Here is a 20,268-nt window from a genome sequence, read left to right as displayed (position 1 = left end):
CGCAATCAGCCTCTCCCTCCTGATCACCTCTCCTTCCGAATTTCCATTCCCCTCCATCCCCATTAGCCCCCATGTCTCCATCAACCCCCCCATGTCCCCATCACCCCCCCATGTCCCCATCACCCCCCCATGTCCCCATCACTCCCCCACATCCACATCACTCTCCCCACGTCCCCATCAACCACCGCCCACGTCCCCATCAGCCCCCCATGTCCCTATCACCCCCCCCCGACGTTCCCATCACTCCCCCACGTCCCCATCACTCCCCCATGTCCCCATCACCCCCACACATCCCCATCAACTTCCCACGTCCCCATTAACCTCTCACGTCCCCATCACTCCTCCACGTCCCAATCACCCCCCCATGTCCCCATCACACCCCCCACGTCCCCATCACCCCCCCACGTCCCCATCACCGCCCCCCACATCCCCATCACCCCCCCACGTCCCCATCACCCCCCCATGTCCCAATCACCCCCCCCCACATCCCCATCACCCCCCCACGTCCCCATCAACTTCCCACATCCCCATCAACCTCCCACATCCCCATCACCCCCCCCCCACGTCCCCATCACCCCCCCATGTCCCCATCACCCCCCCACGTCCCCATCACCCCCCCATGTCCCCATCACCACCCCACGTCCCCATCAACCTCCCACGTCCCCATCACCCCCCCATGTCCCCATCACCACCCACGTCCCCATCAACCTCCCACGTCCCCATCACTCCCCCACGTCCCCATCAACCTCCCACGTCCCCATCACACCCCCACGTCCCAATCACCCCCCCCAAGTCCCCATCACCACCCCCCACGTCCCCATCACCCTCCCCACGTCCCCATCACCCCCCCACGTTACCATCACCCCCATTACCCCCACACGTCCCCATCACCCCCCCCCACGTCCCCATCACCACCCACACATCCCCATCACCCCCCCACGTCCCGATCAATCCCCCACGTCCCCATCACCCCCCCACGTCCCCATCAGCCCCCCACGTCCCATTCACCCCCCCACGTCCCCATCACCCCCCCACGCCCCATCAACCTCCCATGTCCCCATCATGCTCCCACGTCCCCATCAACCTCCCACGTCCCCATCACCCCCCCACGTCCCCATCACCCCCCCCACGTCCCCATCACCCGCCCCACATCCCCATCACCCCCCCATGACCCCATCACCACCCCACGTCCCCATCAACCTCCCACGTCCCCATCACTCCCCCACGTCCCCATCAACCTCCCACGTCCCCATCACCCCCCCACGTCCCATTCACCCCCCCAAGTCCCCATCACCACCCCCCACGTCCCCATCACCCCCCCCCACGTCCCCATCACCCCCCCCCACGTTACCATCACCCCCCCACGTCCCCATCACCCCCCCCATGTCCCAATCACCCCCCCCCCACATCCCCATCACCCCCCCACGTCCCCATCAACCTCCCACATCCCCATCAACCTCCCACGTCCCCATCACCCCCCCATGTCCCCATCACCACCCCACGTCCCCATCAACCTCCCATGTCCCCATCATGCTCCCACATCCCCATCAACCTCCCACGTCCCCATCACCCCCCCACGTCCCCATCACCCCCCCCACGTCCCCATCACCCGCCCCACATCTCCATCACCCCCCCATGTCCCCATCACCACCCCACGTCCCCATCAACCTCCCACGTCCCCATCACTCCCCCACGTCCCCATCAACCTCCCACGTCCCCATCACCCCCCCACGTCCCATTCACCCCCCCAAGTCCCCATCACCACCCCCCACGTCCCCATCACCCCCCTCCCACGTCCCCATCACCCCCCCCCCACGTTACCATCACCCCCATTACCCCCCCACGTCCCCATCACCACCCACATGTCCCCATCACCACCCACACGTCCCCATCACCCCCCCACGTCCCCATCAACCCCCCACGTCCCCATCACCCCCCCCACGTCCCCATCAACCTCCCACGTCCCCATCAGCCCCCCACGTCCCATTCACCCCCCCAAGTCCCCATCACCACCCCACGTCCCCATCACCCCCCCACGTCCCCATCAACTTCCCACGTCCCCATCAACCTCCCATGTCCCCATCATGCTCCCACGTCCCCATCACCCCCCCACATCCCCATCACCCTCCCACGTCCCCATCACCCCCCCACGTCCCCATCACCCCGCCATGTCCCCATCACCCCCCCACGTCCCCATCACCCCCCCCACGTCCCCATCACCCCCCCATGTCCCCATCACCCCCCCACATCCTCATCACCCCCCCACGTCCCCATCACCCCCCATGTCCCCATCACCCCCCCCACATCCCCATCACCACCCCCACATCCCCATCACCCACCCCACGTCCCCATCACCCCCCCACGTCCCCATCACCCCCCATGTCCCCATCACCCCCCCACGTCCCCATCACCCCCCCACATCCCCATCACCCCCCCCATGTCCCCATCACCCCCCCATGTCTCCATCACCCCCCCCACGTCCCCATCACCCCCCACTTCCCCATCACCCCCCCACTTCCCCATCACCCCCCCACTTCCCCATCACCCCCCCACGTCCCCATCACCCCCCATGTCCCCATCACCCCCCCCACGTCCCCATCACCCCCCCCACATCCCCATCACCCCCCCATGTCCCCATCACCCCCCCATGTCTCCATCACCCCCCCATGTCCCCATCACCCCCCCCACGTCCCCATCACCTCCCACTTCCCCATCACCCCCCCACTTCCCCATCATCCCCCCACGTCCCCATCACTCCCCGCCACATCCCCATCACCTCCTCCACACCCCCATCACCTCCTCCACACCCCCATCCTCCTACTCCCTCTCCAGATCACCTCCTGTCCATTCCTGATCACTTCCTCATGAGAAGCCAGAGAGCTGCTTGGGGAATTATCCAGCACAACCTGCTCCTCATGGAATCTACAAATAGCGTCGAGTGTCGACAGCTCATTGGCAATATACCCCAGGCCTAGACCCTATTTCAGTGAGGGCCAACCTTCTGTCAAGTGTCTATTTCAGATCCAAAAACGCTTCAGAATAAATTTATATTCCTATTCGAGAAATCCCTATCCCCTCATGAGTAACATCATTGAAGGCAACTCAAAACCAAGCACTGCCGGTCAGTTGATCAACTCTTCGACTTGAATTAATGACAACACTGAAGATCTTGGCCAGGATTTGAACAAGGGACATTTCACATACTCAACGTGAAACATACCCCTGGACCAACAAGCCAATTCGACTGATCGGTTCTGACATGCAAAGAGGATTTTCTGATATTGTTTCAGATCAGTTAACCGACAACTGTGTTAGTGTCGAAAATTACAGGTCCCATTAAAAAATTATATATCATGTGACAGACAAAAATCATTTTTCCATTGATGGTCACAGGGAAAACAATTCTCATGCTATATTCAAATCATATCCTCTGATTCACAATATTTAAGAGAGTTCATAATGGAGTCATTTGGTCTTTTCTTTCTAGAAGATTTGTTTGAATCATCTTGCTGTTCAAAAAAACTGATCAATGTTTTCAAAATTTTGCATTAACCAAATGCTGAAACCATTGCCTTCATGAACGTATTCATAAATGCGTTTGGCCTAGCTTGGATTCATTCCCCATACATGTTATCTTTGACATGTTGTGACAATTAAATGCTATTGCAGAGAGAAAGAGAACTCCCATTTTAGAGGAATATATTTTTGCCAATTTTTCAATTGAAGGAATCTACGGAGTGCAAAAAACTAAGGATGTCCAGGGCAATGGGTTATATTTTGTGAAATCAAACCCATATTTGAAGAAAAATGTAATTACACAAATAAAGTAATATGGAATTCTATAGAATACTAATGCATTGGCAACTTGGAACTTTGTGGCTTCCCACTGTTGGTTAATGATTTTATTATTCAACCAGCACTCAGCTCCAACTCTTTGGGAATGCCAATGCCAAACTGCATCTTGATTATTGCATGGATTTGTTTTACGGGCTCATTCATCACAAGAGAAACCAGATACTGCTACAACGATGGAACAAAAATATTTTCCTTCTGTTTCTCTGGAATAAATTCAAGTCATCAAAGTCACAGGCAGAACACCAGAGTACCAGAAATATCTAATCCAAATGAGCAATCAAACCAGAATGTTGCAATGTTTCGACGTTTAAAGAGAGAAAGCCAAAGAGCTCACCTCTCGGTCAAGTCCGGCTGCTACGGTAACAATATCCCCATTCTCACTGTTAATGGTGAACATATTTGGTGACGGGCTGATTGGCGATTGGGACAAGATCCGATATCTCACCATGCCATTGGCCGTAGTTGGGTCATCAGCATCATTGGCAGTGACTGTCATTACGTATGAACCTAACAATAAAGAGGACATGAATTCCAGTAATACATTCCCATAGATAAACTTGTACAGCAGTCATTATGAATTGGTATTTTTTTTGATCCACTGCATTAAACATTAAGCATTCCCAACTTTACTAATTTAGCATCCATTTTACATTATTTAATTAGTAAGAAGTCTCACGACACCAGTTTAAAGTCCAACAGGTTTATTTGGTATCACGAGCTTTCGGAGTGCTGCTCCTTCATCAGGCGAGTGGTCCACTCACCTGATGAAGGAGCAGTGTTCCAAAAGCTCGTGATACCAAATAAACCCGTTGGACTTTAACCTGGTGTTGTGAGACTTCTTACTGTGCCCACCCCAGTCCAACGCCAGTATCTCCACATCAGTATTTAATTAGGCAGCAGTGTCAAGGAATCTTGCATTGCTCAAAACCTACAGCTTAATATTTGATTTACTGTCAACTGCAATAAGACCCGAGCTCCCAACCGACCCTGAAATCAGTAAAAACAAACAGTAATTTCAGCCTCGAAAGATGAATGGGTCACAGCTGCACAGAACTACTTAAAGGACAAAACTCTCTTTTGTGTATCAGGAAATCTCCAGGTGGCCATGACCATAGATTTGGTCTAAAATTCATCTCTTTCAAATGTGCTATGTAGAGCCACTGAATACACAATGGAAGTAAGAAAGATTTATGAAATATTTCAAATCTCTACTTGAATAAAAAGACAGTCTCATGGTGTATTGTGTGAAGCAGAATCTGAGAAACCTCACAATGCATTTGTTTCATATACCAGTACCGAGAACCTCGCGGCTGCTTATCCTTGCTCTAAGCACAAGATATTACTGTCTGTGGGCGAATAGATTATTATGTGCTTCACTTTCTTTGCAAGTGCAACAAAAGCAGCATCTAGTAGCTTCTGCGACGGAATGGGGGCAGAGAACAGATTACAGCAAGAGGTTCAAGGCTGTACCATAACCATTTGTACAGAGATCACTCACGGCACTGTTTTCAAATCCAAACAACATTCTTAGAGTGCAGGATTCAATCGGGGATTAGGGGCCACTGGTCAAATCCCTAATAGAGTTCCATAGTGAAGAAGCTTAATTTGAATTACAGAAAGTATTAGTGGATGTCATCCTCGGTTCAGTTGGTAGCCTGAACATGGGATCTAGTTATGAACAACAATGACCACACTTCAGAAGTACTTCACGGGTTTTAAAGTGCTTCGTGATGTCCTGAAGGTGCTATTTAAATTCAAGTCTTTCTTTCTTGATGTGCAGTGTGTAAGGATATATTTAGTTTGTACTAAGAAGCTCTAAGTTAATTGAATCAGGGAGTAGTGCTCCAATCATGTTTGCTTTGCTATTCTATCATCAGTTCTACATTCCACAGTTTGTACACTAAAAACTACATAATTGATGAATCAAAGCAATTCAGTAGAAGACAATTGCATCAAATGATTACTGTGTTTTATTTCTCTCAATAAAACAATTACAAGAGATCATGTGAGCAATGTTCTTTCCCTCGCGCTCACGTGCACTCTATAGCACAGTAAGCGAATGTCAGGGATTTGAATGGGTTTGCAAAACTATTACTAATGTTTATTAAAACACCAAACAACCTTAACCTTGTTACTTCATGTAAATCAGTACTAAAGTACAACTGTATGCCCTAAAGTATTAATTTCACAGCCCTTTAAATCACTATTCAATTATGAAACTAATTCAAGTTCATAATTGGCTTTCTACTCAAATCAGTGAGGCCAAAAATTTAAACCTTTTAATTTTCATATGAATTTTAAGTACCAAGTTGCATCAGTGCATTAGCCCATGTTATTATTTTCTCAGGAGGATATGCCATAGATACCACACAGGTTCTTCACCATTTGAGAAACAGAAAAGCACGGTGATGAAAAAAAAAATGTCCTGGTTAATCTCCAGCTAATATGTTCTTAAAATCCACATATAAGCTCTCCGAGCATAGTATTAATCCTTCGACAGAAAAAAAAACCAGCACTGCACTGACAATTTCTTCCCTCTGGCTATATTCATTCTCCTCCCTTTTGACTTTGCCAGTTGTTTGCCTGTAGTTGTGTAGACAGCTGAACTGGGACTACATCTCTCCAAATCAAAGATGTTGGCTAGCTTTCAGAGGGATTTGTATGACAACTAAATTGGACAGCAAAAAAAGTGGTGTGGAGGTTAAAAAAAAACCTAATAATGCATATGCACAGATTACTGCATCACTATTTAAGGCCTTCACTCAACATTGACTTGTGGCCAGATGGACAACGGCCTGAATTGTAGGCCGAACGGACAATTGGACACTCTAAATTAAACTGCTGCAGTGAACAGCAAGGATTGCTGGGAACCCGGACAGGCCAAGGTCCAAAACAGTACAGGTCAGAGCAAGCCAGGGCATGCCTCAGCAGCAGAGATTAGAAGGACTTGACCCTGACCATATTTATCAGATAGTTGTGCATTTCCTGCTTTCGGCCAGATTCCCTGGTCTCTAGCCACAACCTTATTTGGAGGGGGGGGCTACATGGAATATGCATACCTGGCAATGGACACCCCGGGTGCACCAAGTGTCCTCCAAGTAAGGAATTTGCAACCTCATTGGGTACTGTGACTCCCATCAAGAAACCTTGTTGGCTGGAAGTCAGAGAACCTTCTAGAAGGGCGTAAAGAGGGGGGATAACAAGAGACACCTCCAGCGAAGACTCGGCCAAGAAGTCTTCAGACAAAACTCGATGGCAACGTAGAGACAATAGAAGAGAGCGTATAACAATCACCTTTGAAGACAAGAACCCTGAGATGGCAGAGGCTCAAAGAATTGGACCCATGGCTCTGTCAAGTTCATTGGCATGGGTAGTATTAGAATCTTTGGCAGAATTAGGACAGTTTGGGGAAAGTAACTGTGCTAATATTTATTGAACTTGTTAATAAAATTGGGTTCAACCACAAACTGAGGCTTGTCCTTTTGTTCATCTCATAAATATGGGCACCTGGGTAAAGTGTTTGAGATATATGAACTGATCAAAGTATTCATAGACAACAGACTCCCTATCACATTTGTTTCTGTTAATCCCAAGTACATTTTACTGGGAAGAAAATTACTTTGGCCCAGATTTTCACCATGGCAGAGAAGCTCTCTGTCATGGCAAAAATACTGGAAATGACTGAAATTTCTAAGGCACCCTTTGGGAGAGGCAAGGCACCTTTTGGGAGAAGTAAGACACCCTCTGGGAGAGGCAAGGTAACTTTTGGAATTGTTAAAAGTGCACATAATTACAGACCTTTTTTACAAATTTCATTGGTGATGTCTAGCTGTCAAAGAACTGTTAAATAACTTTCCTTTCGAAAGCTGCCAAGAAGTGTCAAAGCTGTCAAAGAAGTGCCAAAGTTGGTGAGGAACTGTCCAAGGATGCTCGGTGAGTTGGTATAGAGGGGGTAAGAGCAAAGGGTTGTGGGTGGGGGGAATGGGTTGGCATGAGTTGGCACTAGGTTGGCACCAGGGTATGAGAGGCCATTGAGGGTGGATAGAGGGGAATTATTTGGCGCAAGTGTATGAGGGGCCATGAGTATTGGATGGAGAAGCATGGGTTGACATAAGGGCATGAGGGGCCATGGAGAGTGGGTGGGGACGTCAGTTTGCATGGATGGGACATACAGAGTGGGCGGGGACATTGCTAGAGGGTTGTTTTTGTTTATTAGTTCAAACACAGTGCTGGAACACAGAGGCGGGCCTTCTGCCCAGCTCGCCTCTGCACCTGGCAGCCTCCACACTTATTCCAGGGTCGCCTACCCAATGTCAGATTCACCTCCATCCTCACGCCTGTTGACGGAAAATCCAACCTGTGGGCGGACATCATTGAAGGTCAGTTGTGCGCCCGATCCAGGGACAAAAATCTGGGCCTTTGATTCAATTAGCAAATAAATTCTCCAGCTTACATCTTATCATTGATGTTTTAAAATTCAAAATCTTGTGATTTATCATTTAAAATAATTCTGAAATACTGAAAGGCACATGCTCTAATGGAAACTAATACTTTTCTAGGAAAAGTGACAAACAGTTTTCATTTAAATATTTGCTTCCATCCTCCAAGACTCATTGGACGGTGTACTAACCAGCACCCAGACCTCTGCCATTGTTGCTCAGGAAACCGTTATTAATAGCCGCACAGGCTATTGTGGTGACTCATTCAACACTTTGCCTCTGTCCTTATTGGGAAGATTTCATTGAGCACCTCACACTGATGACACTATTGAGAGTGGGAGCTCAAGTGTTCTACCCATCCTGGACACGGTTGCTTACAAAATTAATTTCCAATACTAACTTGCTGTTTTACAAAATCTGTTCCACCCGTAGATATTAAAAAGAAAATCTACAGTTTGTGCCTTTGGCTTTTAATAAAGATGGAACGAATACCAATTAAGTCACATAGTGCAACAAAGGTGTAATTATAAGGCTGAAAATGAGCTGTGTGCACCTTTAAGATAAAATGCGCGATTGCTTTAAACTTAGAACTGCAAATGTTTCTATTTTAAGATATTAAAAATGGATTCAAGTGTTACTTGGATAATGATGTCAGTTCAAAAACTGCAGAATGATATGCCATTCATTGAATTGGCCAGGAGAAATTCCATCATTTCTGTATCACTGGTGACACCATTAGATTGCCAAGTCCTTGATAGTGCCACTCTCGGATGTACATTATCAACAAAGTGTCAAAGTCTAAAAATGCTCCCTTGAAGATGAGTGACTCTACTGGCTGTTAAATTGCATATCACTCAATATGGGAACAATGTTCCTTATGTGACAGCAAGAAGCACAGCAAAAAAAGGATACAAGATATTTGACAGGCATTAGAACTTCAGCAACTGGCTCTTCAGACTCTACCAGCCCAAAAGGACCACTAACTGGTGCTTGCTAAATTCAGTGGTTGATTTTCCAGAAGGTTCTGGGCTCACTTTGCTTGTGTGAGATTGTTATTCAAACCAAAACACAAATTAAATCAGAGAAAGATCACCCTCTTTGGAGAGGGTGCAAAAAAAGCTTTACCAGGATGATGCCTGGTCTGGAGGGCTTTAGGGAGGAGGAGAGGTTGGATAAACTCAGATCGTTTTCACTGGAAAGACGGAGGCTGAGGGGCAACCTAATCGAAATCTACAAAATTATGAGAGGCAGAGACAGGCTGGATAGTCAGAGACTTTTTCCTAGGGTGGAAAGGTCAACTACAAGAGGGTGCCAGTTCAAGGTGAGTGTGGGAAAATTTAGGAATGTCTTGTCTGGAAAGTTTTTCCACACAGAGAGTGGTGGGTGCCTGGAACAAACTGCCAGTGGAGGTGGTGGAAGCAGACACATTAGCAATGTTCAAGACGTATCTGGATAGACACATGCCGGAAAGCGAACAGAGGGGTAGAAACACTGTATGGGCAATAAGTAGTGGGTCTAAATAAGGATGTGGCACAGGCTTGGTGTGCCAAAGGGCCTGTTCCTGTGCTGTATTGTTCTTTGATCTTTGTCAGAGTTGTATGAAGATTGGCATATGGTTAAGCTTGTCACATTTGTTACCAGGCTTCAAACCTGAGGGGCAACCTGATTGAGGTGTTCAAGATTATGAGGGGCATGGACAAGGTGGATAGGGAGCAGCTGCTCCCCTTAATTGAAGGATTAGTTACGAGGGGACACAAGTTAAAAGTGAGGGGTGGGAGGTTTAGGGGGGATTTGAGGAAAAACCTTTTTATCCAGAGAGTGGTGATGGTCTGGAATGCACTGCCTGGGAGGGTGGTGGAGGTGGGATGCCTCACATTTTTTAGAAAGTACCTGGATGAGTACTTGGCACACCATAACATTAAAGGCTATGGGCCAAGTGCTGGCAAATGGGATTTGGTGGGCAGGTCATGCGTCGGTGCAGACTCGATGGGCCGAAAGCCTTCTTCTGCACTATAATATTCTGTGATCCTGTGGCTTATCTTTGAGAAGAGGCCAGTCCAGAGAAACAAGGAAGAAAGAAAAGAGTTGGGGAAAATGGTTTTGTATCAGTTTAGCATAAGAGACAAACGGTCGCAAATAATACATCGTTAAGGGCAGAGCAGAAAAGATGTTGTAATGGCAGTGAAAATCGGAGGGAAAATAAGTGTTCAGAATTACAGAGAATGCCAAGCTTGCTTCTGAGTGGCCTTGCACATTCATCTTGGATGACAATGTGTTTTGTGCTTATAGCTTTAGGGAGTACCAATTAATCTGCACAAAATGAAAGTGTTCACTCATTCCCTTCCTGATGTAAATTTCTGTTAGGGCCAAAGGGAGTCCCCTTTTGTTTGTAACTAATCATACATGAATAATTAAAAGAAAATTTTAGTAATGGCTCAAGCAGTAAATAAACCACAACTGGAATTTGCATCTCACAAGCCTGTGACATGGTGTTTTTTATCCCATCAAATTCAAGCTGTTCTTTGTAAAGGAAGATATAGTTTCCACCACAAAGCAGAAAATATTCCAAAATAAAACCAAACATAAGTCAGCTTTGAAATAATAATTAGCATAACAATGCTAATTATTATTATGGGGCGGCAGGGTGATGCAATGATTAGCACTGCTGACTCTCAGCGCCAGGGTCCCAGATTCGAATCCCGGCTTGGGCCACTGTCTGTGTGGAGTTTGCGTATTCTCTCTGTGTTTGTGTGGATTTCCTCCGGGTGCTCTGGTTTCCTGCCACACTCCAAAGATGTGCGCATTAGGTGGATTGGCCATGCAAAATTGCCCCTTAGTGTCAGGGGGGCTAGCTAGGGTAAATGCATGGGGTTATGGGGATAGGGCCTGGGTGAGATTGTGGTCGGTGCAGACGAGATGGGCCAAATGGCCTTCTTCTGCACTGTAGGATTCTATGAATGCACCTTTTCCTTTTCTCCTTCTCCCCTATGTACTCGATGAACGGTATGTTTTGCCTGTATAACGCACAAGAAACAATACCTTTTATTGTATCCCAGTACATGAGACAATAAATCAAATCAAATCATTTTACAGCATCTATTTTCACATGGGTTTGAGAATCTGCACACTGCTATGACAATACCATGGCAAAACATACCAAATGAATGCGATTTGTGCCTGTAAGGCCATGCTGATGGAAAACTAGACATGTAGGATGGAATTCTCCCATGTCCCTGCCTGTGGGATCAATGGTGGGTGAGAGTGGGACGGGATTCAGCGGGAGGCCCATAAATAGGTTTTACGCTGGCGTGAAATTACAGCGGGTTCTTTCAATTCTGCACTCCGTTGAGAATCGGGAATCTTGCTGGGCGGGCATGGAACGAATTTGCATCCCGGTAATGGTTTTGCAAATGAAGGCCCAATCAAAATCATCCCCCCATGCCCGATTCTCCGCGATGCCAGGAGGAAAACAAACGGTCCAGAACACTCCTGGACAATGTGGCACGCAGAAGTCAGGACAAACCTGAGGAATACCTGAAACTGCTTCCGGAATTCGGCATGTAGGCTGTCAATGACTTTTGACCCGAGAACACGACAGTGGTGGATGGAAGGAGCAACTGTAGGTGAATTTACCAGCTTCAGAGCCATCGAGGGAGTCCATCTTCCAGCCTCAGCCTGGAGGTCCATTTTCTTTCTTCAGGGGGTCCATCTACAATGGTGGGTCAGTGATGCTGGGTGCCTTTTAGATGTGGCATCATTGTATGACTACAGGGTACACGCCATCAAGTCCACACCACCACAGACAGCACAAAGCCCCCAAATGCATAATTAATCACGGAAGATATGGGGCAGGATTTTTCAGGATATCGGCAAAGGCCAATGTCGGGCAGGAAAAGGAGCACTGAAGTCACCAACAGCAATGGCGGCTTTCTCCACCATATGGTCCAGCTTTAGAAAAAACAAACTGCAAGGATTGGATCTCATGACATATCGCTGGCAGGGTATCCCCGGATTCGCTCGCCTCGCCAGCCACTTACACACTCGAAAACTGAGGCGCCATTTTTAAAGACCGCCCCGGAGCATAGTGACCGATCCGATCGTGAAATACCCCCTGATATCCCTCGCCGGCACCACCCGAGCATGACCCTCTCCCCGCTGAGCTCCCCTGGGAGGTCTGCCCACCAGGCGCACGAGTTAAGAGACCAGTCAGGCATCACGCTGTTCTGCCGGCACGGACAGCATGTCGCCCATTTCTGGCGAGAGGCCGAACAAATTATTAAAATGCCTTTTCATCTTCATTTCCATGGCATTAGTGAGCCCGGCACTCGATCATCTGGGCTCACTTCCCTTTAGTGCCTCGCCGGGAGAGGTTCTCTCCAACGAGGAAAACACCTGCTCCCCATGAACAGGGAACAGTTGTGCTGGCCTTGCCGGTAGAACCAGAGGCCATTGAGGCCCCCCCAGGGAGGCCAAGGGCAAGGCCTGGGATGTCCCTTGGGCAGTGCCAGCCTGACAGTGCCAGCCTGGCGCCTCAGCAATGCCCATCAGGCACTTTGGCACTGCCCACCGGACAGGGGCAGGGTCTATGGGGGCAGGGCTTTGCTGGGGTGGTCGAATTGGGAGCGCGCGGGGTGCCCAGCTGCCGATCTGCAGCTCTGACCAGTAGGGTGAGGGAAGGGGTGACCGCTGCCACTCTGCCTGCAATCGTTGGGGTGAGGGAGGGAGCCCACTGCTGCTCTGCATCAGATTGGTGAGGGAGGGTGGGAGCGCGATCATTCTGAGTGGCGGTGGGGTGGTGGCGGGGGTTATATTTCTGGGTGGTGTGTGTGTTGCAATTAGCTGCAGGGCCCCGCGATTGCCCGGGGGTGGGATGCTGTCTTCAGGCTGGCTCCAACATCAGAGGCTTGACAGCTCTCTCTCTTTCTCTGTCAGCCCTCTGCTGTTGGTATTGCACATGTGCAGATACAGAGGTATGCACATGCGTAATAGCTCCTCCTGTTGCTGGCTGGCGAATTAAGTCCTGCCCACTGTCTATAGTAGCTAGAAATGGTCGAGCCCATTTTCAAATGCACTATGTTTAAGTTAACCATTTAAAGTTTATTTATTATTGTCACAAGTCGGCTTACATCAACACTGCAATGAAGTTACTGTGAAAATCCCCGAGTCGCCACACTCCGGCGCCTGCTAAGGTACACTGAGGGAGAACATAGCACGGCCATAGAACGAACATCCGGAGGAAAGCCACACAGACACGGGAGAATGTGCGAAATTCACACAGACAGTGACCCAAGCCAGGAATCACCGAAACCAAATCCCTGGCGCTGTGAGGCAGCAGTGCTAACCACTGCGCCATCGTGACACCCTATGTGCATAAGATTGGGCGCAAAAACTCACCCAAAAAATGGATCAGGAATTCTCTCATTTTCACGCACGCTGGACACTAAGAATCATTCTCATAAAATTCCTCCCCATGTGTTTACACTGGTGTAAAACACAACTTTGCAATTCTTGTCGTATTTTCTGCTCCCCTTGCTGAACCCACCCAACACAAAGGGGAATGGAAAATTCTGACCGCGGTGTGATTTCCTGTTGCCCGCACCCCCCCCCCTCCCGCCCCCCCGCCCCCCCACCCCCCTCCCTCCCCCCCACCCTCCCCCCCACCCCACCACAGCGGGAAAAAAATTCTTGTTCCCGCCCCCATCTGTGTGGAGTTTGCACGTTCTCCCCGTGTCTGTGTGGGTTTCCTCCGGGTGCTCCGGTTTCCTCCCACAGTCTGAAAGACGTGCTGGTTAGGTGCATTGACCCGAACAGGCGCTGGAATGTGGCGACTGGGGGAATTTTACAGTAACTTCATTGCAATGTTAATGTAATCCTTACTTGTGACTAATTAATAAACTTTAACTTTAAATTTGCTATCACGGGACTATGTCCCAGATGGGAGAATTCCACCTATCGGGGCAAATTTTTCCGTTCCGCCCACCACGTGAATTGCTGCGGGTGAGGGGCGGACCATGGAAAGGTGCGTTGACCTCAGGTGGGATTTTCCAGTTTCGGGACGAGCATGGCTGGAAAATCCCGCCCATAATGTGTAAACTAAATACACTGCTGAACTTTAAGCACTTCAAGCACGAAGTGTATTGGACTAAATAAATGCAAGTCTTTTTAACCAGAAAATACCATTTTTTTTAAATACAAAGTATAACTTACTTGCCTTTTGAAAGCTACATGCCATTTAAATAGAATTAAAGCACAAACAAATTCCAGGAGTGTAAAAATAAAATTCATATTAATAAGCCAAATAAAATGACTGCTTAATTTCAATATTTGCATACCTTCAATTTAGATGAAATGTTTCACTGCAGTTTTAACACTGGAGTAACTGTTTTGTCAGTCTACAAAAGGTATGTTTCAAACAATTAAAAACACATTTGCTTATATTAGCTAATTTATCCTTTTCTCTAACTGCACAAGCTGTTCTCTAAATGAAACAAATGGAAAAAAGAAGACTGCTCTTGGCAAATCTAGACATTGATTTGCCTAATGTGATACCGTGATTTATGGCTCTTGATGAGGTCTGTTTAGGATTTGGATCAGAGTTATAATTAGACCTTTAGTGTAATTTATTCTTGTACCTGAGGTGAACGGCAAGTGTTTTTTTTTTACACGGATCATTCACTCAACCTTTCTAACAAAACTAAAACTACTAACTGGTGATAATGTTTTAATCATAGAACCCTGACAGTGCGCAAGGAGGCCATTTGGCCCATCAAGTCTGCACCGACAGCAATACCATCCAGGCCTTATCCCTGTAACTCCACGTATTTACCCTGCCAATCCCCCTGACACGATAGGTCAATTTAGTATGGCCAATCCACCTAACCCGCACATTTTTGGACTGTAGGAGGAAACTGGAGCACTCAGAGGAAACCCACGCAGACACAGGGAGAACGAGCTAACTCCACACTGACAGTTACCCGAGGTCGGAATTGAACCTGAGTCCCTGGGAGTGTGAGGCAACAGTGCTAAGCACTGTGCCACTATGTCCGCCACTGCTCAAAATTGTGTCCAATCCTGAACTAATGCCCTTCCAGTTAGCTGATCAAAAAAAGGGACTGGTGGTCATTCCAAAGTCAGGATAACATTTGTTTTGATTTGATTTATTATTGTCACATGAATTAACATACAGTGAAAAGAATTGTTTCTTGCACGTTATAAAGGACAAAACATACCGTTCATAGAGAAGGAAACGAGAGAGTGCAGAATGTAGTGTTACAGTCATAGCCAGGTGCAGAGAAAGATCAACTTAATGCAAGGTAAGTCCATTCAAAAGTCTGACAGCAGCAGGGAAGAGGCTGTTCTTGAGTCAATCGGTATGTGACCTCAGACTTTTGTATCTTTTTCCCGAAGGAAGAAGGTGGAAGAGAGAATGTCCGGGGTGCGTGAGGTCCTTAATTATGCTGGCTGCTTTGCCAAGGCAGCAGGAAGTGTAGACAGAGTCAATGGATGGGAGGCTGGTTTGCGTGATGGATTGGGCTACATTCATGACCTTTTGTAGTTCCTTGCAGTGTTGGGCAGAACAGAAGCCATACCAAGCTGTGACACAACCAGAAAGAATGCTTTCTATGGTGCATCTGTAAAAGTTGGTGAGAGTCGTAGCTGACGTGCCAAATTTCCTTAGTTTTCTGAGAAAGTAGAGGCGTTGGTGGGCTTTCTTAACAATAGTGTCAGCATGGGGGGGACCAGGACAGGTTGTTGGTGATCTGGACACGTAAAAACTTGAAGCTCTACAAGAAAAGGTCTGGCAATGAGAATCGATGATAGGTCATTCTTGAAAGTTGCATGGGGAGATGGAAAAAGTCAAGGGAGAAAAAAGGTATTCCATTACAATCAATACTTTGAATTCATAAAAATCATTGGGTTTCCAATCAGTGAAGTTCTGAACTGATATATAAGACCCGATTTTCCAGCAGCGCTTGTCCCAAGACCGGAAAATCCCACCCAAGGTCAATGGACCTTTGCATGGTCCGTGTCCCGCCTGCTACAATTCCCGTGGCAGGCAGAATGGGAGAATTCTGTCCATAATTATAGAAGACTAATAGTTGCTTGGTATTATAGAACTTGTTTATTTCTGAAAAAAATCATATTGTCAAAACTTTAAGAAGACTGAGGAGTGACCTGATAGAGGTCTATATGAATGTTAAGGTGTTTGATAAGGTAGACATGGAGAATATGTTTCTAACTGTGGATGAGAAAAGAAATGGGAAGCACAAATAGATAACTGGATAGAATTCAGGAGAAATTAATTTACCCAAAGGAAGGAAGTCATGATCATAGGGAGCAATTGAGATAAATTGTATAGATATATTCAAGGGGAAGCAAGATAAATATATAAGGGGGAAAGCAATAGAAGGACATGTTGATGGGGTTAGATGAAGCAGGGCAGGAGAAGTTTGCTGTGGAGGATAAATATCACCATCGAACTGTTGGGCCAAATGAGTTGCTTCTGGGTTGTAAATATTTTGTAATACAACAGCATGATACAATATTCCGTGCATTAAAGTAAAAAATGTTTTGGAAAGTCCCAATTTGAGACTAAATTCCATGGCAGGAGTGGAAACGTGGAATATTACCCGCTGTGGTGGTGCAATTTAGCATGGCCAATCCGCCTAACCTGCACATCTTTGGACTATGGGAGGAAACTAGAGCACCTGGAGAAAACCCACGCAGATACGGGGAGAATATGCAAACTCCACACAGTCACCCAGGGCTGGAATAGAACCCGGGACCCTGGCGCTGCGAGGCAGTGGTGCTAACCATTGTGCCACCTTGCTGCCTTTTATGCTGGTCTTTGGTAGTTTTTCAACCTGCCATGGTGGGAATCAGCGGGAGATCACACTACAAATTTACACTGGCATGAAACAAATTCTTGCCCTCCCGCCATATTCTCCTCCCACGCCCACCAGTATGTTTCAGGGTGCATGGAGTATATGAATTTAGTGTTAGTTTTAGTCCCTTCTCAATTACTTCATACTTAAGGTCTTCTGTGCCAACATTCAACCAAGAAATATTGGCCTATTTACAAGTTAATCTATAACTGCCAGGTGGTTTTGCATATTACTAATGTTCGTCCACTCAATTCTGAGCTAAAGAGCTCAAGTTGGTAATGTCAGCTATGACCTTTGTGATGTTAGTGTACCTTTAAGAATTTTTTTTAAAGTCATGCTCACACCCTCAGGTGATGACAGTGTTGGGAGGAGAAACAAAACTGTTTGCAGCTCAGGTGACAGGGATTTTCATTTTTAGTTTCAGTTTGGAGCTGCAGGTTAAAGTTGGGTTTTAGAAGGAAAGCAAGCTAAAAGGAAGTGTTTTCCCTCTCTCCCTGTTGATTAGAAAATTCTGTTGGAATCTACTGTTCTTGGGGGCTGGACCAGAGTCTCTCTGGTGCTTTGGGAAATTGTCTTGCCTTTAAGCTGTTTGGAGTGAATCCAGAGAACTGCAGACTTCAACCAAGGGATTCAAATTTCCATTGTCATGTGAGCAGTCGTCTGTGCTGTGTTAAACCTGTGAAAAGGGTTTTTGTTGTCTGTGGGTTTGGGTTTTAATTAAGACATTAGAGATATTCATTAGGAGTTATACATTATAGTGGTTGTTTTGTTTCTTGTTTGTTACTGATAAAAGTTCTTGCTAATTTTCTTACTATACCTGTTAACTATATTCTTAAATAAAATTTGTTTGATAAAAGCTCCCTCGTGGTCTTTTGAATCACACCTGAAGTGAAACATCTCACGCTTATCCTAGCCACATTCAAAATGCAAAACTTATGATTCAGGTGGGCTTCACAAAATACTTTCGAGTTTCTGACCTGAACCACAACAATTTGAACTCTATTTGGTAAAGGGTTAACATCGGGAGCACTTGATACTGATGTAACTATCATGCAATGTCACATGACAAAGAAGCTGTGATCTGGTGGGAAGCAGAGATACAACCTCGTGTGGAATCCTGAGATGTACATAAATCTATCGATAAATAAGAATGGTTTTTACGAGTAACAGTCGATCGTATAATTATTGAGGTTTCTTTAAGATTTGATCCCTACCTTGATCCCTAACCCAAGAAGAAACATTATTATTCAGCACGGTCTGAAATAGTACCTTATTGTGTTAACCTGCACAGAAGGAGTTTAAAGCTTTTGAGTCAACAGTTACGGATCATACAAAAGGCTGCAATGTGTAGTTTTGTTGATGATATATTTCTCTTTTTACCTGGTTTTGATCCTTCAGCCACACTCCCATTGTACACGTGGTTCACAAACTCTGGTCTGTTATCATTCATATCAATAACATTGATGTAAAGGTCAATTGGATTTTCCACCTTGTTTCCATTCATGTCAACTGCATGTGCCCTCAGCTGTAAACACAGAAGCCAAGAAATGGTCAAAGCTATTTATGCAACTTATACAGTCCAGCAAATCCCAAAAGACTATTTCACACTAGAAGTATCAAAAATCAAGAATCAGCGATGGGTGTTATTATCAATCATAAGCCTCACAGGAAAAGGGAAACCACATTTCGCGGTATGCTGGTCGGTATCACAAGGGTCAATGTGAGTTCAAAAAATATTACCAATTCAGACTAACAGTTGATACAGTGTTAGGCACCCAGATCTGATGAAAAAGCCATTCACTTCATCTGAATTCACCCATCCAGAAAGATCATAGAGTTGCTTCATTGCAGCGTCCAATTGGTTCTTAAACGCTTCCAAAGTTTTCACATCCACTGTTTTATCCATTGGTTTATTCCATGTATTTTTGTGTGAGGAAGATTTCTGTGTTAAAAGTGCTAAATCAATATTTAATGGTTGGAACCTGTCCTATTTGAAGTTCGCAAAATAATCTATTTTCATCGACTAATACCTTCAGGTATTTTTTAACAAGACGAATCTGCAGGAGAGGTTCCTTCATCAGGAGTCTGAACTGAAGCCATGGATTATCTGAAGAATGTTCTAAATGATGCTATTGATACCCTTGGGACCTAATATCCATGAACCCTATTACGTCTGGATTGACTATGCTGGGGAACTGGCCGGATTGTACTCCGACAGGAAGCAAATGGAATGACTTGCATGCTGGGTAATAATAATAATATGGGGTGATATGGTAAGAACAGGTTGAGCACAGCCACTTTATGAAATGCACTGTTAAGCATTAACTGTCAGCCTTAGAGTCGTAGAGGTCTACTGCGCAGATAATGGCCCTTCGGCCCATCGAGTTCACACCAGTCAAAGACAAAACACCCAACTACTCTAATCCCATTTTCCAGCACTTGTTCCTTAGCCTTGTATGCCTTGGCATTGCAAGTGCACATCTAAATACTATAAATGTTATGAGGGCTCTGCCTCCACCACCCTTTCAGACAGCGTACTCCTCTGGGACTCCTTTTTATTTTTCAGTTTGTTGAAGGTTAAAGGGATTTCATAGAATCACAGAATTGGCACAGTGCAGAAGGAGGCCGTTTCTCTACTGGCTCTCCAAATGAGTATTATGACTTAGTGCCATTCTTCTGCCTTTTTCCTGCACACCGTTTCTATTTAAGTAATCATCTAATGCCCTCTTAAATGCTTCAACTGCACCTGCCTCCATCACAATTCCAGACCTTCCAGATCTGAACCACTCAGGTGTGAAAAGGTTTTTCCTCACTTGCTTCTTTTGCAAATCACTTTAATTCTCATTCTTGATCGTTTTAGGAGCGGAAACAGTTTCTCTCTGTCTACTCTGTCCAGCCCCCTTATGATTTTGAACATCTCTGCCAAATCTCCTCTTAGCCTTCTTCTGTCCAAGAAGAACGGTCCCAACCTCTCCAATCTATCTTCACAACTGAAGTTTCTCCTCCCTAAAATCATTCTTGTAAACCTCTTCTTCACTCTCTACAATGCATTCACATCCCTCCTATAGTGTGACATCCAGAACTGTACT

The 20,268-nt window shown here is 46.5% G+C and overlaps 1 protein-coding gene across 1 annotated transcript in view; it reads right to left on the bottom strand.

The window, feature by feature from the left end:
- Nucleotides 1-20,268, bottom strand: part of LOC144508504 (cadherin-4-like) — a 650,983-nt gene that overhangs the window by 113,179 nt on the left and 517,536 nt on the right. The window contains exons 6-7 of the mRNA XM_078236483.1: nucleotides 18,560-18,704; nucleotides 4,190-4,362 (exon numbers count right to left, since the gene is read on the bottom strand). Of these exons, the coding sequence (XP_078092609.1) occupies nucleotides 4,190-4,362; nucleotides 18,560-18,704 (318 nt within the window). The remainder of the gene's footprint in view (nucleotides 1-4,189; nucleotides 4,363-18,559; nucleotides 18,705-20,268) is intronic.

Source organism: Mustelus asterias, chromosome 20 (assembly GCF_964213995.1).
Source record: "Mustelus asterias chromosome 20, sMusAst1.hap1.1, whole genome shotgun sequence".
NCBI classification, from domain to species: Eukaryota; Metazoa; Chordata; class Chondrichthyes; order Carcharhiniformes; family Triakidae; genus Mustelus; species Mustelus asterias.
Note: the sequence above shows the minus strand (reverse complement) of the source record. Positions and strands in the feature narration are given on the sequence as shown.